General features: G+C 45.4%; 1 protein-coding gene across 2 annotated transcripts in view; it reads left to right on the forward strand.

The window, feature by feature from the left end:
* The window catches only part of CCDC85C (coiled-coil domain containing 85C), a 115,788-nt gene that overhangs the window by 57,345 nt on the left and 39,550 nt on the right, over positions 1 to 18,893 (forward strand). For both annotated transcript variants that reach the window (XM_055716827.1, XM_055716826.1), the window contains exon 2: positions 12,053 to 12,129. In XM_055716827.1, the coding sequence (XP_055572802.1) occupies positions 12,053 to 12,129 (77 nt within the window). The remainder of the gene's footprint in view (positions 1 to 12,052; positions 12,130 to 18,893) is intronic.

An 18,893-nucleotide genomic window follows, 5' to 3' on the forward strand; every position in this document is an offset into this window, starting at 1 on the left:
TCTAAGCAGGAACCCTTTGAAGGCAATGGGAATTTCTGCGTAAAACCTACCAGCCCATTTGTATGTACAATGTTGAATATAATTTTTTCAGCCATCTGAAACTTGGCAGTGCTTTTTACCTAGGTGGTAATGTTAATCTGCCCCGGAGAAAATGCTGAAGGATTCAAACAAACCTAAAATTTCAAAGCAAAATTCATTCACAACTGTTCTGTTTCAAAAGGCTTTGGATTAACCTGTTGTCTTTCCCACAGGCTTTTGAACCATTGATGGTTAGAAGTTTGCCATAAAAATGAAAAAACTTCAGTAAAGGTCTTGTCACATATGGTGAAGCTTTTGCAACTGCAGCAAGCAAAATCTTTCAAGGATGGGATCTAATCTGCATGTGTTTGTGTGGGTTCAGATCTGGGGGCAAACGTCTTGCGCTGCTTTGAACTCAAAGAGACAAGTACTGATGGTGAATGCTCACTGTTCCTCCTTGCCGAGAGATGGAGCGGTGATAATGCAAAATGGAAACCAGGGGGCAGATTCTGGGATACACTTGCACTCATTTCAGTGGATTGGCAAGCTGTAACTAACAGGGCAGTTGGGCATGCAAATGTTTCAGTTCAGCCTGTTCTCCAGAGCTTTCTGGGTGTGACAGAGTGACAAAGGGCTTGGAACCCAACCTGACTTTCATTTGCAACTCTTTTTGCTTTCACTAGTGCAAACTCAAGAGTCTTTGGGCTTTCTCATAGCTACCTTCTTATCTTGAAAGATGATGTGGTTGTTTTGGGGAAGGTAGCAGCTTGTTATGGGGGTTTCTGCACTATGAAAATAGCTTAGGACAACTTGGTCTCCATTTCCAACATACTCAGTTTTCAAATTAGCACCTTTGTACTTTCTCCTGTATTGCCCTAAGACTTGTAGACATGGACATGGCTGTCTCCATAACCTTCTCCAGCCCTTTCCTCTGTCATGATGCCGTGAATCTTGACCGTAGTTAGACTGTCAGTGCTACTGAGTGTTTCCTAACCCACATGGTTTCCTGGAATTCCCCAGCTTCTTTGCATTCACCAAGCTCCTCTTTTTTAAGCTCTTTCGGCTAGAGACCATATATTGTTACTATAGTGTCATACCAAGCCTTGTGCATGTTGGCCTTCTGTGATTTAGGACTCTGAATTTCTGTTGTAAAGCTGGAAATGATAACTCGTAAAGATAAGAGTGCTCTCTCTCTCTCTCTTTTTTGTTGAGGGGGGGCAGTGTACTAACTCTTGAAATCCCTGGCTGTATTTTATAACAGGCAGCTGTTTCCAATATAACCTTTTAATTGTAAACATCCCATTAGTATCAGAGGGCCTTTACCCCAGCACTTGCTCTTCTTCACACACTCTTGCCAGGTCCGCTTTCTTCTTTTCTAGCCACCATGCAGGTAGGTGAGACTTTCTGCAGGTGATAGAAACCAAAATGCAGGGATGGTTTTCAGGTTACTGGGTCTGACATGCCAGTCAAAGGCTGTTCAGTGATTTCATTTTTGCCTTCAAATAATTGTGGTCCTTGCTTTCTGGAATTTAAGTGAAATAGCCATAGATTTTTTCGTGTGATATTTGTATAGAGTAGGCATGGAAAACAGAATTGAAGGGATCTCGGGGTCACCTAAACCATCACTTTGCCCCAAGGCAGATTCAGCTCTACCTAAACTACTCCTGACAGATGTTTGTCTAACCTGCTTCTGAAAGCTGTTATGAATGGCAGTTCCACCACCTTCCAAGGCAATCTCTTCTGGCCCTTAAATTATCCCTGTTATTAGAGAGCTTACTCTTCCTGGGTGGACAGGGAGAACAGTTTATTAACTTAATCATTTTTTGACAATCATTTGCATACTCAAATCCATTGCTACATCTATGGTTTGGTCTTTTCTCCTCCAGGCTAAGCAGTCTGGGTTCCTTCAAGCTTTCCTGCTAAATTATGCTTTCCACACTCTGATCCTCCTTATTTCTCTCCTGAATTCCTTCCAGCTAGTCTGCATGAGTCTTGAGGCGTGATGCCTAAAACTGGACACAGATCCCTATTCAAGATCTCTAATAGCACCGATGAAGGAGGATTATTCCCCTGTTTACATACAGGGCTTTTGTTTCTGCATCACGATACCATCCCACATTCTGCTTTTGCACCAGCATGACACTGATTTGTGCCCAGTTTACGAATTGCAGTAGCCTCGGGATCATTTTTCACAGAACTGCTGTGTATGAGGAATCAAGAATGCTGCCACAAAAGTTTAGGCCAACCTTAACAGAGTCTTTGAGCGTAGCATGCTGACAATGGGGTGGGCTTAGTCTTTGGTTGCTGTTGTAGAGACAGGGGCAGTGGCTACCACAGTGGTAGCCAAAGTCATGTGGGAAGAGTTGAGTTTTGGAAGCAGAAGGGTGGAATTAAATAACTGGATTGATACAAGTAGAAATCACTACAACCTGATGGCTTGGTTTCAGGGATTTTCCCCCTGGGACCGTATCCTCCTGGAAAGCTGTTAGAGGCTGCAGTGTCCATTGAGGTGCCCTCCAAAAGGAGGGTGTGGAGCAAAGAGGGCTACTCTTTCTGAAGCTTCCACACCATCCCAAATGTTTTGAGTCCTTTGTAGCTGGTGGAAAGCCACTAATCGGCTTCGGGGCTTTTTTTGACCAGGTCACGTGATGGTGCTATCAAGATTAAAGCAGCACGAGGAAGGAAAAGAGGCTTAAACAGCTGAGGGTGCCTGGCAGGTCATTTTAACCTTTTCGTAATCATTAAAGCTGCAGAATCCCATTAGGGGTGAGTGACTTGAAGCTCCGCTCCCCGAAGGAGTGCTGGTGACACAACTTTCCGTTTCCCCCGAGGGAGAGTCTGGCACAACTGGCTGGCAGGGCCCGAACTTCAAACAGAGCCTGGCCGTTCCTTCCCGTGCATCACGAAGTCCATCGCACCAGCGAGAAGCAATCCACAAGTCTATCAATTGATAAAGTGGAGGGTTTGTCTCTCTGTATCTAAAATTAAGACTCTCGTGGAAGGTCCTGCTTAGGCCATAGTGTGGTAGATCAGCCTTTGCCAATCCGCAGCAAGAGCGGAGAGGTACAGTATAAGGAAGATGATGACAATCTCCTAATTCACTGCTTTGGCACTGGTCAATGGGCTATGGCTTTAGTCTGCTGGGATTGGCGACAGCAGAAGAGCCTGCACTGCTGCAGTGCAGCTCTGATGTTGGAAGCAAAATTTTTTGGATGGAGCTATGTTGACTAAGGCACAAGGCAGTCAAAAAGCTTCCAGTTTGTTGGTGTTACTCTTTTCCTCTCTTGCAAGTTTTCATGAGCACAGCATCACGTTCAGTCGTCAGTCTGATCTTCCCCTGTCCTTCCTCCAGCTTCTGCATCTTTTGTTGTCTCCCTTCATATCAACTAGTAAGCACTGACAGAGAAATGCTGGTACCAGTCTGGAAGGGAGGATTGCTCTGAGCCACCTGAAATTTGAACTTTGTCCTACTTCCTCTTGAATTGTTGTTTCTGTATTCAGGCAATCCTTCACTGAGCACATCTATGTGGTTGCACAGCAAATGGCTTCTTAAAGAGGCCAAGGAGAACCTGAATTCTGCCTGTGTCACCGAGCGGTGATAGGTGTTGCAGGTATTGCAGTACCTGGAGTTGATCCAGACAGCGCCTCTTCCCTCAGACGGTGCAGGCTCCTGTGTGCAGGAAGCAAGAGCACGGCAGCAGATGGAAATCAGCTTTCCTCTGTTACACATACACCCATCAAGACTGTTTGGCTGTGTGTGTCTTGGACGTTAATATTTCTATTGCTGTGTTTGCTTATTGCTTCTAATTACCATGTGTCCACTCTTGTTTGAAAGCTCAGTCTGAGGCTGAACCTCAAAAAACTCACTGGTTGTTCTCAGAGTGATGCCCACAGTCAGGTGTTAAAACACAACTTGTAAAACAAGTACAGTCTTTTCCTTGGTCGTTTACCTTCAAAATCTCTGGGGGATAGAAAGAAAGATTTCCTGAGGAAACCTGGCCAGACAGTAGTGACTAATGATCAGGGCTGAGCTGGTCTGTCATGCGGGCAGCACATCGGGTGGGGAGCCCGTCTGAGCAGCCTGGTGAAGGTGCCATCCCCTGCAGGCAGGCTTAACAAAGACAGCTGTGGAGGAACAGGTGAGCAGCTACTGGTTGTCCCCATCGGGAGAGGGTAAGTGTGGTGTCAGACTACAAGACTGGGAGGTGTTTTCTCACCTTCCTGTTAAGCAGGTTTTATGGGTTGAGTGGGTTAGACATCCAGGCGATTCCAGTGGTTCCTGCTGTGCTATGCTGTGGTAGGACAGCCCCCATGAAACTGTAGTGTAAAGGTCACCCAAGCAAGGAAGGAAAACCGGTGGCTGCTTTTTGACAGGACAAGACAGCTTTCCCAGCTCTGCTGCGGTACATGGGCACACACATGCACATGCTTTTCCTTCCCTATCAGCCGCCTCCTAATGGAATCCTGATAAGGTATCAGGAGCTCTTGAGCTCCTGTTGACAGTCGTCACAGGCAGATGTTTTGCTGTGCGTGGCAATGATGTCATGGCTGGAGATCACAGTAGTGAGCTGTAAAAGCCCAAGTCAGGAGAGACCTTATCGGGCTGTTACAGACCGACTTGAGGCTGTTGAGCTCCCAGACAGGCCTAATGAACTGGAACTGAGCCTGGAACATGCGGTCTTGAAAAACTTCAGGGTTTAGTTACAGGCTTGCTATGAAATGTTAATTAAATAGCTGCAGTGGCATATGTTCTGTCCTGCCAGAGCAGCACTTTGCAGTGCCCCAGCCATGTCACCAGTGCGTAACCACCAGCTTGTGAGAGTTGAAAACAATGTGTATTAGTCTGAGACCAGATTTGTTTGTTGTTTGTGACAGGATTGGCAACACACTGTTGTTCTGACTAGTGGTTGAATACCTATTGTATACCTGAGCTATCACCTGCACCTTGGAAATGAGCCCTGATCCCACCCGTGTTATTCAGACAGATGTTATGGGTGGCTTTGGATGCTCTGTATGGTCCTTTTATTTATTTAGCCCAGTCTAACCGCAGTGTCTATTCAGTAGAAGTGTGCTGCAGCACCTCAGCTGTGGAAATAATGAAGATTTGGCCTTTAGTTCTTGTTTCTGTAAGTGCCCTCCTGCCACTTCACCGCTGCCTGGCAGAGTGCAGAGGCAACTGCTCCCTACAGAGCACACGGTGAGTAAGGTGGTGGGACAAGGGGTAGAGGAGGTTGGTATGGTTTGATTTCAGAATATCCTGCAAAGCTACAAAAGGCTGTGAACTTCTGTCTGCCATAGACCTTGTCATTGCATATTCTCTTACCACATCCCAGGGGAGACCCCAAATTGTGGCCAGGCTCCTACTGGAGAGGCGTGTGGATTGGGGTTAGCAAAGTGTGGTATTTTGGATCTGAGAGAAGAGGACAGTTGAGGTTGGTGAGCTTCTTCACCTCACTGCTGGAATACTTCATTTACTTTTACCTACAGACCTGCCCTTCCACACCACTCATGCGCTTTCACAGCTGCGCTTAGTGATATTTTCAGTGACAGCCAGCTGGCTTGGAGGCTAGGTGCCAGGCTGGAGAGCTGCCTTTGTTCAGAGGGGACAGGGGCCAAGCCCCTCAGACACTGGCAGCATCCTCCAAGTGCTGGAGGAGGTGGCTTCTCCCTGAGTCAGGGTGAGTCGCTGCAGAGCTGAGCATGCCGAGGCGAACTGCGGAGCGTACTCTGAAGGCCCTGGTGGTGCCGTAGCAGAGGGTAGCACCTGCAAAACTCCAGTAACTCAGCAGTGGCTTTGTGGTGTCCCTGCTCTCATTTGAGCCACTGCTGAGTTAAGCCTGATGTGAAAATTTGCCATGTGCACCAGTCTGGAATAGGGTTTCCCAGTGAGAGCAGAAAGATGGGGACTGCCTAGGAAAAAACAAAGGGGGTGATTTTGTCCACCTCTCAATTTCCTTTGATGACAATATATAAGGAGATGTGAGATTGATCTGTTTCCCAGCTGCTCAGAAAGAGCACTGTTGTCTTAATAAATCAACTTTACAAGATGTAACCGCTGGCCCATTTTTCAGCTGGCTTGTCTGTGTCAAGAAGCAAAACTAGTAGAGCAACAGAAACCTGAAATATGGTGTTGAAAAGCAGAGGTGTGATACCAAAACGGCTGATAAACAGCGAAATGTTTTACTGAGCACAGGTGAAGGCCTTTTTTGAGATGATCTTTAATGGAAGGGGAAGAACCCAAAATGTCAGCATCCCGTCATGCAAAGAAGGCGGCAGCAGCTGGGTGCAAGGTATAAACCTGGCAGAGCATCACTCCTTCCTGCATCTTTCCTCCTTGGGTCTGGATTTGGGAGAATCCATTAGGGGATGCTCCTTTTTATGAGGAGAGAAAGAGCCTTGTTTGCAGGACACCGACCAAATATAGCCGTGCTTTACTGTCTTAAATCATACTTAGGAAAAGTAGCTCCTGGGGAGAAAATGCTGTGGGAGGCAGTGGTGTCCAGCCTTGCTGCTGGGAGTGTGGGGCACCTCCATGGTGCACATGGGGACAGTGCTGGAGTGGGGGACCGTGGTCCTGACCTGCCAGCCAGCACCCCAGGTGGATAGTGTGTCCCCCCCCTCTTTGTAAGAGACATCAAAAAGACAAATCAAACCTCAGTGGGATGCTGTGGAAGAGGACTAAGGCACCTCTGTTGGCTCAAGGCTGCTTGTGCCGGGTTGTTTTGTATTGCCCAGGCTGAGTGTAGGGACTGGGGGCTTTTGACAGCTTCCTCATCGCACAGACACCTACATTAACCTTTTCTTGCATCTCTGCTGTAAACTGCCCTAAGTAAAGGAATTGGATTTTTTTTCCTTAGATTCATTGAAGTGCTAGGGCCTCATTATGAAAAGGTCTTAAATAAAAGTGTCTTGATCCCAGCCATGTAGCTACCATGCAAACCTCTGCTCTGTGTGCTTATGGTTTGGAGAAAAGACGTATAAGACAATGAAAGCATTTCTTTTGCTACTGTCAAAAATGTATAATTCATCGTATTTACCCCTCTGACAGATTTCTCCGAAATCTCAGATGAGAATCGGAAAGACTCCAGTGTCTCCACATGTCTTTTAAAATGACACTGTTCTGTGCTCTGCAGGCTGAAGGATTGTTTTGATTGTTAAAACACTTTCTAATTTATGTTTTAAAAAAGCTTCAGGAGCCAGGTGGTTCCCTGCTCTGAGGCCATTGAGTTAAAAAAAGGTAGAGTGATTTGTCTTGCCTCAATTTAGCTGTAATGAGTATTAAGTGGTTTATCTATGTGGAGAAAAGTTACTCAGCTAGATTACATCCAAGTTGAATTACACCCTGTTCCAGATGGAGTATATTTTTTAAGACAGTAAATCTTGAGGAGGGTGGATATTAACAGTAATGCTCTTTCCTGGGCTAGAATGCAACTCTTCTACCTCTTGTGGAGATAATGTGCAGAGCTACATCCAATTAGTTTTTCAAAGACTTTTTAAAGAAAAGTGACTTCAGGTTTTATGGCTTTGCAAACAATTCAGCTTGAAGCATTTACATTGTACAAGCAAGCGGTGGCTGGTGGTGATTATGGTTTTCATCCATTTTTTGTTGTGGGTAGCAGCCTGGCAGGGCACGATGCGGGCTCTCTCCCCAACTTCTCTTCTGCGCCAAGTGTGATGGCTGCAGAAGGGAGGGTGTTGGATGAGCGGTGAGATGTTTTGATAGGAAATCTTTTCCCTTTGGTGCCACCTGGTCCGCTAAGGCACCCATTGCTCATACAGCTGGTGCTTGTGGCCCCAGGGCATAACTGGGGGAGGATGTTGGCCCCACTGGCATCCCAGGCAGCACCAAGTGCCAGGGCGTCCTCCCAAAAAGCTTATCCTTGATGATGTGTCCTTCACTACCATCCTTGTCTGCTTCCATGATACTGTACCTCCCCTTCACTGTGCCACACCTGCAGAGCCAGCCAGCATGGTTGTCGGGCCAGGGTGGGATGAAGTGTCAGGTCACTGGCAAGGCACCAGCAGGCATGGGTGCACTTGAAGTCAGTGCCACGAGGTGGTGGCCAGGTGGGAGTGCTGGGGGTACACCCCAGCACCCAGATCTGGGTGCTGCTTGTGCCACGAGAGAGAGAGTGCATTTAGGCTGGTGAAGGTGGAACATTGCTCACAGCCCACGGCAGGCTTTGACAAGGCAGTGAGGGCCGTTCATTTAGTTTCTAATGAAGAGGATGAGGAGGTCTGAGCCATCAGTGATCCAGCTCTCCTGCCTCTCCTGGGTGGGTCAGGGGGGCCATCCTTGCCCCATGGCTCTGGGGGAGGCAGGAGAGGAGGGAAACTCACTGATAAGAGTAAGGTCAGAAGCAGAAAAATGTTGGGAATGTGTTTCTTGATCTAATGTGGGAGAGACCCCGCCTGAGGTTTTGCTGCTCAGTCCAGCAGAATTACTGCCTGCTGTCACGAGAGTTATGGAATCTTTTAGACCTGAGATCAAGATGCAAATGGCTCATCTGGCACCTAACCTGCACACAGGCAGGTCCAGGGGACGGAGGCAATTCATCTCTGAGGGCACAGCGAGGGTGGTGATGGCTCTGAGCACTCCCAGCCTTTGCCTACAATGAAACATCTTCTGCTGACAAAACAGCTCATTTACTTTTTTCTTTTTTTTTTTTTTCTCTCCATATATTTTATGTTACTGTGGGGCATCTTCTGGCTCAGGTCAGACATCAGACATGTTTTGGGGTTAAACAGTGGTGTTTGAAGAATTCTAGCAAATCTCAGGGCAGGATTTCAGGATTGGGGGTAGCTGGGGTATACATTGACTCCTAGGGATGCAGGGCTTGCTTTCCCAAGGAGCAACTTTTTTTTTTTTTTTTTTTTTTTTTTTGCAAGGGATATGAAACCAAAGTGAGGACATAATTATCTTTCCTTTTCCTTTTTTTTGGCAGCCATGCTCTATTCTTTCCACCAACCAACCAGTCAGTCCTTGTAGCATTCAGGGCCTGAATGCAACAGCTTCTGCTTAACATTGATTTTCCGTAGCTGTTAGCGGTGCTGGAACCCACCACAAGCACATGTAGAAGGGTTTGTTCAAGAAGTTCAGGTTGCCCACCTCCACCTTGGGTGACTTCCCACTGTGCTTGAGCACAGAGCTGCAGGAGAGGAATTCCTGCAGTTTCTCTGCCCTGTGTGGGCATAGAGCTGTGAGAAAGGGCTTGTTTGCAGCAGAAATAGTTCCCGTAAGTGTTTTGGGGTTTTTTTGTTTGTTTTTTTTTTTAGTTGCTATTCTTTGCACATGATACAGCTTGGTAGTCCGTAATATAAACACTTAGAAGTGATAAGAGAGGACAAAGGTAAGGAGGGGCACTGCATGTAACAGGCTCTCTGCTGCTGGGGAAACAGGCTTAGTCAATACTGTGGTTCTGGTGGAGCCTGTGTCTGCTGCTGGCATCACATTGCGATCTTTAGCATTATCTAGCATTTTTACACTTGTTTATGCAAGTGTTGCTGTCTGTGCAATTTATGCATGCGGAGCCCGTGCTTGGTCTGGAGACGTATCTCTTGATTCCCAGGCAGGCGTGGATTGAGCCTCTCCTTTGACACCACTGTGAATCCTTCCTTGAAGCTGCTTTGAGTGCCCTGATACTTTGAGATAAAAGCCCGGACCTGCTGTATCCAGATCACTGCATTCATTGTGCAGAGGCACTCGGCTCTGCTGCTGCCCTGGCAGCATGCGGGAACGGGTGAAGCTGGAAGGCAGACGGGGAAGGACACCTTATCTGACTAGATCTACTGATGGAGGCTGTCAGTGTCCAGCACGAGTTAGAATGGTGAGCCTGTGGTTGACTTCAGACAGAGCTGGAGACCGCTCTAGGGACTGTTTAGCCAAATGGGTATTACTGGACTGCATTTAGGGGTAGATTAACAAAGTGTGGTGGCCTGGGAGACAAGAGGAGGTCAGACCAGGAGGTCTATGGTCCTCCTGGCTTTGTACTTAAGAATCTCAAACTCCCCTCTCACCCCACTGGAGGGGGAGGTCCATTACTCATTCAGCAAGTTGTTCAAGCTGCTGCTGAAATCTTGCTGGCTTAAGTACCGATCTTCTGCAGCATTATCCTTGCCATCTTTTGATACACATGACTAAATTCACAATGCTGTTGGCACGAGGCCTTTGTGGGGAAGGTGCTATGGATTGATCCTATAACCTACTTGGTTTGCCCTCTTCTCCTCTGACCTGGAGACTCCTCCCATGTTGGGGTGGTTGTTGGACAGAGAGAGTGTGCAGTCCGTGCAGCTGCAGGTGATGTTGCTGTGAGCCTTGCTACCACTTAAACTGTTCGCTGAACTTACATAGCTTCCTACGGTGTCGTCTTAACCTTTTCCATGAGGACTGGTTTGGATTTCCTGCGTTTGGACAAAGCACAATCCAAACAAAAAAGCGAGCATGTTTCCTCTGAGAGTGTTAGTGCTTTAGATGGGCACTTGACTCGGATCTGTCCTGCTGTTCCTTTATGTGCGGTTTGGCACTTGTCTGTGGCAGCACTTTTTCAAGCATATTCCAATTTTTCTCTTGAATGGTCAAAGCACTCTCAGTGATTAGCTGTAGCTTGCAGGCTAGCTCTTCTGCTAAGCTGCCCCCAGAGTGGCCAAGAAATGGCATTCAGGCTTGCACCAAGTGTGTTTGGCAGCTACCAGCAAAGGCAAGGATAAACTGTTCAGCGCAGAGCCAGCTTAATCCTTACATGTGTGCATGGGCATATGTTTGTGGGTGCAGAAATGCAGCCAGTGGTGCCTGCTAACCATGGCAGGGCTGATCCTGAAAGGTGCTGGCGGTCCTCAGCGCACACCGGCCGGTGTCGGCATGGTTGCATTAACACACCTGGTTCCTCACCAACTCATGCTTAGCGAAAAGTCCTGTGATTGAATAGTGACTTTTGCAGTCATGCCACAATAAATTAAACGAGGTAAAATATAATTTGATTCTGCAGAGGCCTTTTAGCAGTGCAGGAAATGCTTGGGTTTTTTCATATGCTTAAGCTGCAAAACTCTTTTCCTCCTGCTGTTACAACTCACAGCCTCTGCTACCAAAATTGCAAGTGGAAGAGAAATTATGCAGACATCCAGGTGGATGGAAGGAACTATTGCAAACTGCTATGATATAATGACAACGGAGGAAAGGTTTTCCCAGGTTCCTCTATTTTCCTCCCTGCAAAATTTGCAAAAATGTTGCTTCAAAGCATGTTCCTAAACAAAATCCAGATGTTTTGAAGAGCAGTAAGCCACCCACAGAGCTCTCCAGCAAGTTATCTTCTACAGCAGGTCACCCTATCTAGTGTTGCAGTGGTAAACTGGCCATTACATTCTCCGGTTCGAATGTTACATTTTTATGTGAGGGTGTTCTGTATTTTATTGTCCTGGTATTTTTCTGTTTAGTGTCACATCCTTCCACTAGAAAAAGAGATGACCTGGGTAGGTAGCTGTGTACGTCAGGCTGCATGCATGCTGCAGCTCTGTGACCTTGCTGTATGCACTTCTTCCCCTTTTACAGCACTGGGAGTTGTGGCAGTGACCGTATTGTGGGGCTGTGCCAGTAGCTTATTTTTGTGAGTTTTTCGGTTGTTTTTGAAAGAAAAAGGCACGAGTGTGGAGGGGTTGTTTATTCAAATGTAAAAGGAAACGTTTTGTTCTGTTGTTGTTTTGGTGCATTGTAGATGAATGACAGTGGCTCTCAAAACTAGGAAATTACTTTTACAAAATTATGTGTCACAATATTTCAACTTCACTTTCCTTCTGTACCCCCCATTCCCCAACCTGGTGGCCCTGATACAGATTCGCAGAAGAGATTGCTGTTGCTGAATCTCAACATTTTAGTGAAAAAAGCTTTTGGCAGAATCCCCTCCTTACTGTATACGCTTGGGGTTTTACTCATTAGGTCTTTCCTAAACTTGCCTTCCATGGAGTGAGAGAACATATTGCTGTCTGACAGACTTGCCTGAAACACAAGAAGCTTATATGTATTTTTTCTCTTTTCCTAAAGATACATCTTCCAACTATATCAGGCAACTTGAAACAAAAGTGAAACTGCTGGAGGATGACAACAAGCTTCTTTCCCAGGTAGGTTTTTTGTTGCCTAATAGATATTAATGTGGCTTGGTCCTTTTCTTGCTATACAGAGTTGTGTCTGACTGCCCACTTGAATACAGAAGGGCTTTTGGTAGGCACCCTACCAGGGCAAGAGCATAATGGTCTCTTCATATCAACTGCCCTCCGATAGAATTTGGTCTCCTTCTGTTAAATAAAAAAAGGGAGAAAAAAAAAAAGTAAGCTCCCTGTTAGTGTCTGCCTGTGGTTCAGAAATACATTAACACATCCCTGCAGAACATGTTGATCCACTGTTGCTCTCGGTGGCGCTGCAAGGTTCCAGTGCTGTCTGTGCAGTTGCTGTAGGATTTTGTCTTGCTTGCCCATTTACATTGACTTTTATCTTGTTAAAAGAGGAGGCTGTAGTCAAAGGACAACCTTGAGAATAGTTTTGTGCAGTGCTGGCTCCCAGCTTTTGTTTGAGATCTTGCTTAAAACTGAACAGACGTCTCTAAACTGGCATTTTTTGCTTACATCTGCCCTTCAAAGTCTACTCTGTGTGCCACTGGGTTTTTGATCACTCCTGATACATATCTATCTGTATATAGCAATGTCAAGCAGCGGAAAAACAGTCATTCTGTCTGCTATGTCCCCTGGATCCCCTGTAAAGCACAGCACTTGGTGTAAACGGGCAACGTTGCTGAATTCAGTGAAGCACTGTCTATTTAAACCACTGGAAGTTACCCTTTTTCTCTTGTTCTTTATATCCTTTCACTGTTGTATGTTCTACCTCCCTGGCATTTTAAAGGGTTTTTTCTATACTTTGCTTCTTACTTCAAGCACCAAGTTTCACAGTCACTGTGTTCCAGATTCTTTCCAATTATAAGGACTAGAAATAAAAAAAAACTCTCCTAATTATTTTTTAAAATACCTTTTTGCCAGTTTATGTTGTGCTGTTCTTTGCATTTCACCAAGTCTGAAAATAGACTGCTTCAGGATCACACGTTTCTAAAATGTTCCTGTTCAAACAGGAAAAAAAAAAGGGTCTGTGCTTACTGAAATGTCATTCAAATAATTTTGTCAAACCTTATTTTTACTGAAATACACATTTTGACCTGACTGAGCTTTTTTGAAAGACTACCCCAAATTTCCAGTGTATTCATTGGCATTGCTAGCCATGAAACCAAACTCACAGGGCACCAGAGGGTTAAAACCCCAAAAGGGTAGTCAACAGCTACTGAGTGGCTTCATATATTAATCAATTGCTAATTTAATTTTAACTCCCCCTGTCTTTCTCCCAACCCATGAGTGAGTTGGTGGCGGTCGAAACCTCGGCGCTGTTTAATTGGAATTATTGATAAGATAAGCAGATGGGCTGTGCTTGGGCAGTTGGGATGCGCATGGATTCAGGGATGGGCTCAATGTGCCCTTGGCCCAGCTTCATCCTACCACAGCCAAGCACATTACTCCATTGGATCTACATTATGAGGTCAAAAAAAAGTGGTTGTTAATTAATGGGTGGTAAATTAATAGGGGCTGAATAACTGCCTGAGCTTAGTGCATCAGGAGGATGAAGCCCAGTTAGTCTCAGGGTGCGTGAGCCTGAAGCAGCCCCATGCAGCAGCCTTTCACCTTCGTGCTGTACTGGGTGGGAAGGCTGTGCCTTTTCCTCCATGTGCACAGCTGTCCTCAGGTGTCCTCACCTTTCAGGCTGTGTCACTACAAATGTTTGAATCCAGGGAGACAAGTGATCTTAAAATAGCTCTGTGCTCTGGAGAAGGCCAGCCACCTCCCGGGCAGCGGCAGGCACTGATGCCAGCCTGGCTGTGAAGTTCTGTGCAGCCCCTGTGCAATGTCTTAGTGGCCCTCCAAAAAGACCGGGAACGGACGTATTTTAGATCTTGCTCAGAAAATGCCTCTTTTTACCGTAAGCAGGGAGACATTTCTCCTTAGGGAGCCCAGAGGTGTTGAAGTTGCCATGGTCAGGGTGAACTCCCTGGCAATAGTGGACTGCATCACCTCCATATCTGTCATGCTACAAACCTAATTGGCATTTTTTTCTCTTTTAATGGGAACGATGAGGAAAATCTGTATAGGTACAAACTCACACACGTATGTAGGTGTTGCTCCTAGCACTTTCCCAGAAATGTATAATCCACTTACTACATGCTTACTTGCTTCATCTGATTGGAAAGTGTTTAGCTGTTACCATGCGGATCTTGGGATAAGACTCTAGTCAAAAAGGATCCTGGCAAACTTTCTCCTGTTTTTAAAGTTGCCAGGTGATCCTGGCCATTTGAACTCCGTAACGCCAAACTGGCTTGTCAACACCAAAGTCACATTTTAACTCGGCTTGGCTTTCTCCCTGGGAGTATCGACATTGCAATAATATTTGCAGCCTAGTGTCAAGAAGTTCTATCACCAGTGTGCTGAGGAGTGATGAAACCTGACGTCCTAAGTAACAAACAGTGCCTGTGCATTAAGGGATTAACAAATCAGCGCTGGTTATGGAAGTCTTCCTGGCTTTGCTCCAAGTGCTAAACATAGAGCTGAAATAGTGCTTCATCCAGAGAAACCTGAGAAGGCTGGGGTTGCAAATGCTATTGCAAGCTTTACGGGAGGATTTGTATTACAGTGGCCAGTGACACAATGCCCCTTTGGTAGCCAGTGCATCCTGAGCGAGATTTGTTGCTTTATCTGCTTCGGCATCTGGGGTGTGAAGCTAATGCTGAGAGGTCGTGTCTTTGTATCGTCGTCAGGCATGGAATTAAGTTGATGCAGAGGTCCCCAGCCTGCGCTTTTTCTTTTGTTTCCCAACATCTCCTTTCACCATAAGCACTTTGGAAGAAAATCTCGGTGGGGGAGGCGAGGGGTCCCCAGCCCATGCTGAGACAGCCACTCTGCGCTGTACGTGTTACCTGCAGCACAGGTGTGCTGGGATTCACAGTTCTCTTTTTCTGGTGAGACTCATTTGAACAGGTTAATGGAGAGAGCTCTTTCTCCCCTTGGGAGATCGAGAAGTACCATCTCACAAGTCACCCTTTGCAGTGGGAGGAAAGTAAATGGAGAAGTGGATGTTATTTATGATAGCTGTATATGGATTTTTTGGTTTTGACTTCTTCTTTTGCTTTCTAGGGAAGGAGATGTGTATTTCCAGTTGAGAAATGAGCTGCTTCTGACATTGCTAACACATCAGTGATCATCACTCTTCCCATTCTCCTTTCTCTGAGGAGAAATGACTCCAGTTTTATACCTTTCTTTGACTCAGGTTTACACTGTAGTGTTTCGCTGGTGTGGCTGCATTAACTAAGAAGTCATGCTCTTGGATGGCATTGCTGCACTGGCAAAATCCTTGGCAGCAATTCTGACAACACACAGCTTTTGTTGCCCTGGTTTGTATTGGCTGGGGAGATGCTGTAGCAAATGCCACTACCAGAAAAGGCTCCTCGATGCCTGCTCACTGGTACTGGTAGGTGTCTGTGGTGTAACCACAATGGCCAAGACCCCACAGAGCAGGTGGGGACCTCAGCGTCCTGGAGTTGATGGTGTCAGCCTTTCTCACAAAGCGTAGCTGGTTTCTGGAAGTTTTAGTTGAGGTGTAAAGACGATGAGTGTCAGTTCTGAGGAATGTTGGGTGTTGGCTTTGGATAGCTTCACAGGCATCACTTTTATAGTCTCAAATTCTCTAGGGAAGACGTGCACTAATTTCTGCTGCGTGCACGCGATTAATCTGTGCAACATCATGTGGGAGAAGTCCTGTTTTTCCTCTGTGTCATTGTGGGGAGTGCCCAGGAGAGCTTGCGTTAACCTCTCTTTTGCAGTGTCTGGCTGACTACATGCGGGTGGATACCTTCCATATTACTAAGATATAATCCCTGGGATGAGAGATCACATTTCTTTCCTCTGAGCTGAAAGTGTCCAAGCAGAAAATAACCCCCTTAACCCACCTCATGCTTCCCTTTAAACTAAAAATGAATTTGTAATTACACCCTTTCCCTTCAAGATTAGCAAAACCTATGTTTATGAGCTTGGGAGCTCCAAAGGTCAATACTGGTCAGTTTTGTAACTAATGCATACATTTTAGAGATAATAACATTGACAAACTTCTGGTCATTCTTTCATGTGATTTTGCATTTTCAGCTCATTCTGTACAATGGCAAAGATTGGGTACTTACAACTAAAACTGAAGTTCATAGGCTTTGTGGACTCTGTTCTCTCTCCTTATAAGTATGTCCTGTGCACCATGGGCTGGCTGTCAGGACTTCTTTTGGCTTATAATCTCTGCTGAGCTGTGTCTGGCTTTTTCCTTCAGAACAGGAATGCCAGAGGGATTTTCCTACTCAAAGATGCCCAGGGCATGTTGCACACCTTTGTTTCAAAAAGCTCAGCTTTGAACAGAGCACAGGTATCGGGCAGGCGGGACTCTGAGTAACTGGATGTTTGACAGTGAGGTCCTCGTGCATCTTTCAGGGAAAATTTCAGCTCCCCTAGTGCAGAGCAGAAATACAAAAAATTCTTCTCTAGGGAGCGGACAACCCTTGGGAGTTCTGAGGAACATCAGAGTATTTAATTAAAATTGCCAAATAAAATTCTATTACCAGCCCTTCACAACATTTTCAGTATCTGCCTGCTAGCTGCTTGGGGTTTAGAGTATTCCTGGAAGATCTCTAGAGCATCCCTGGAAGGTCGTGAAAAGTGTGCATAGTCTTACTTTTAAGAAACTGCGTGCTTAACCTGAATTAAAAGAAGGCTGCAGCTGTACAGATAGTAAAATGATAGTAAATAATGCTTGTAGACCCTGGTATTAAAACAGAGCTGAGGTTTTGGTGCTAGGAGCTTCCATGGTAAGAGCGCCTACAGGCTGCCTCAATTCTTCTCAAATTGTTGAGTTTGTGAACTAGGCACAAACATGCACTGAGCAGGCAGTTTCTAGCGTATTGGTCTGAAAATGAGGGGGAACTGGACCCCCAGGATTGAGGAGAGCCTGAGAATCGTAAGTCCTGCAAAGAACAAAGATGTAAATGCTGTTCAGTGGAGAGCATGAGATCCTTTCCTGAAGAGCAGAGGAGAATGGAGGAAAAAAAAAGAAATTGCCTACAATGTGCTGGCTGGCTCCAGGAGAGTCGGAGTGCAATTTCCTCGGTCGTTTTATTATCAGTCGCTTTTGTGCCAAGTCTGCCATTAACAGTTCCTGCTTGTGGTGTTGCTTCTCGGTTCTCAGAGTTGCTATAGGGTCTTAACGTTTGGGCCTCTCCTTGAATTGTGGCTTGAGAGGTTTGTGGTGAGGCCGTGGCTTGCGCCAGGAGTGTTGCATGTGCTTACCAGGAGCAGAACAAAATTACAAGCCTGTAAAGTCTACCTACTGTGTGTGTGTGAGGACGATAAGTATAATGGCCTTAATTTAAGGTCTCATGAGGGAAATCAGATTTTTTTTTTTTTAATAGAAAGCAACTCAAACATGAAAGCTTTCCCAGTGCATTCAGTCTCCATTTAAATTCAGAATACTGAAAAGGACATGCCCTAGGTTACTATATTACTGTTTTAATGTGCTGTTTAAAAGTTTAACTGCATAAATAATTTTAGCTAATCAAAAAGGAGATACATATTAGGGGCCGCATCCAAATATTCCTTTCAGGTCAATAGTGAGACTTTCTACAGGACTCCATGCATTTTGGAGTAAAGCAGATTTTCATGAGACCTTCTCTCATGAGACCTTTCATGAGACCACTCTCCAAACTCTGATTTAGGCCTCTAATTGCGTTGCTTACCCACATAAATAGAAAAAAATGTTAAGAAAATCCCCCAAAGTAGCTTCCTTAGCTGTGGCAACAGAATCTTCAAGGAAACAGCATGTAAAACCAATCTATGTCCAAGCATGTTTCATTTCACCTCCTTCTTTTATGAATTAAAATGATGAGAGTGATCTGACTGATCTGCTATCAAATAAGTGGAATGAGATTTAAGTAAACAATATCTATTTATTGAATAAAATGTTGGGGGTTTCCCCTCAAATAAGAGAGGTACAGTTTTGTAAGAGCAGTTCAAAGGTATCTCAGACTTGCATCCAAAATACTTTCAAGTCCTTAAAGGCAATGAAGTTCCTTCTGTTGACTTCAGGCGTCAGGATCTTGGGCTGCTACCTACCAAAATAAATATTCTCTTGGTATTCAGCCTCCTATTCATGGGTAGTGGCACATCAAAAAGGCAGGATCAATGACTGAAACAAGCTTTCGCAACTTGTAACGAAGGCTGGATGATGTACTGTGTGTTCTGGAGGTTGTCACTCTGGAATCAAGGGATTTTATGAGAATGTCACCTGGCACATTAAATAGAGTTCCCTCAAACCCTAGGAAATATAATTCAAGAATTTCTGCATCCAGAAGTCAAATAACAGATAGGCAGAAACATACAGCATTGATTGGCTCAGGAGTTCAAGACAATCATATAATTTCTTGCAACTGAACAACTCAAAAATTTTCAAAGGACTGGAGCTGGATTTCTGTGTAAGAGGGTGAGTGTGGAGGGATGCACACACACAAAGCTCTGCCATGCCCCATTTGTTTCTGTTGTGGATAAGCAAAGAACATTGGGTTTAATGAGGCTCCATTTAACCTCCAGCTGTGAAACGTGGGATTAGTCATATCCTATGCTTAACCAGCATTGTAATAATTTTACTAGATTCCATTTTTCTGTATGTGAGGACAGGGTCGGGGAAAAAGCTCTTAACTGCAGTTAGAAAGGGCTATGAAGAAGCAGAATTTTCTGTCTTTGTAACATGTCGAGTGGTTTGATGTAAA

The sequence above is a fragment of the Falco cherrug genome, chromosome 7 (genome assembly GCF_023634085.1).
Source record: "Falco cherrug isolate bFalChe1 chromosome 7, bFalChe1.pri, whole genome shotgun sequence".
NCBI classification, from domain to species: domain Eukaryota; kingdom Metazoa; phylum Chordata; class Aves; order Falconiformes; family Falconidae; genus Falco; species Falco cherrug.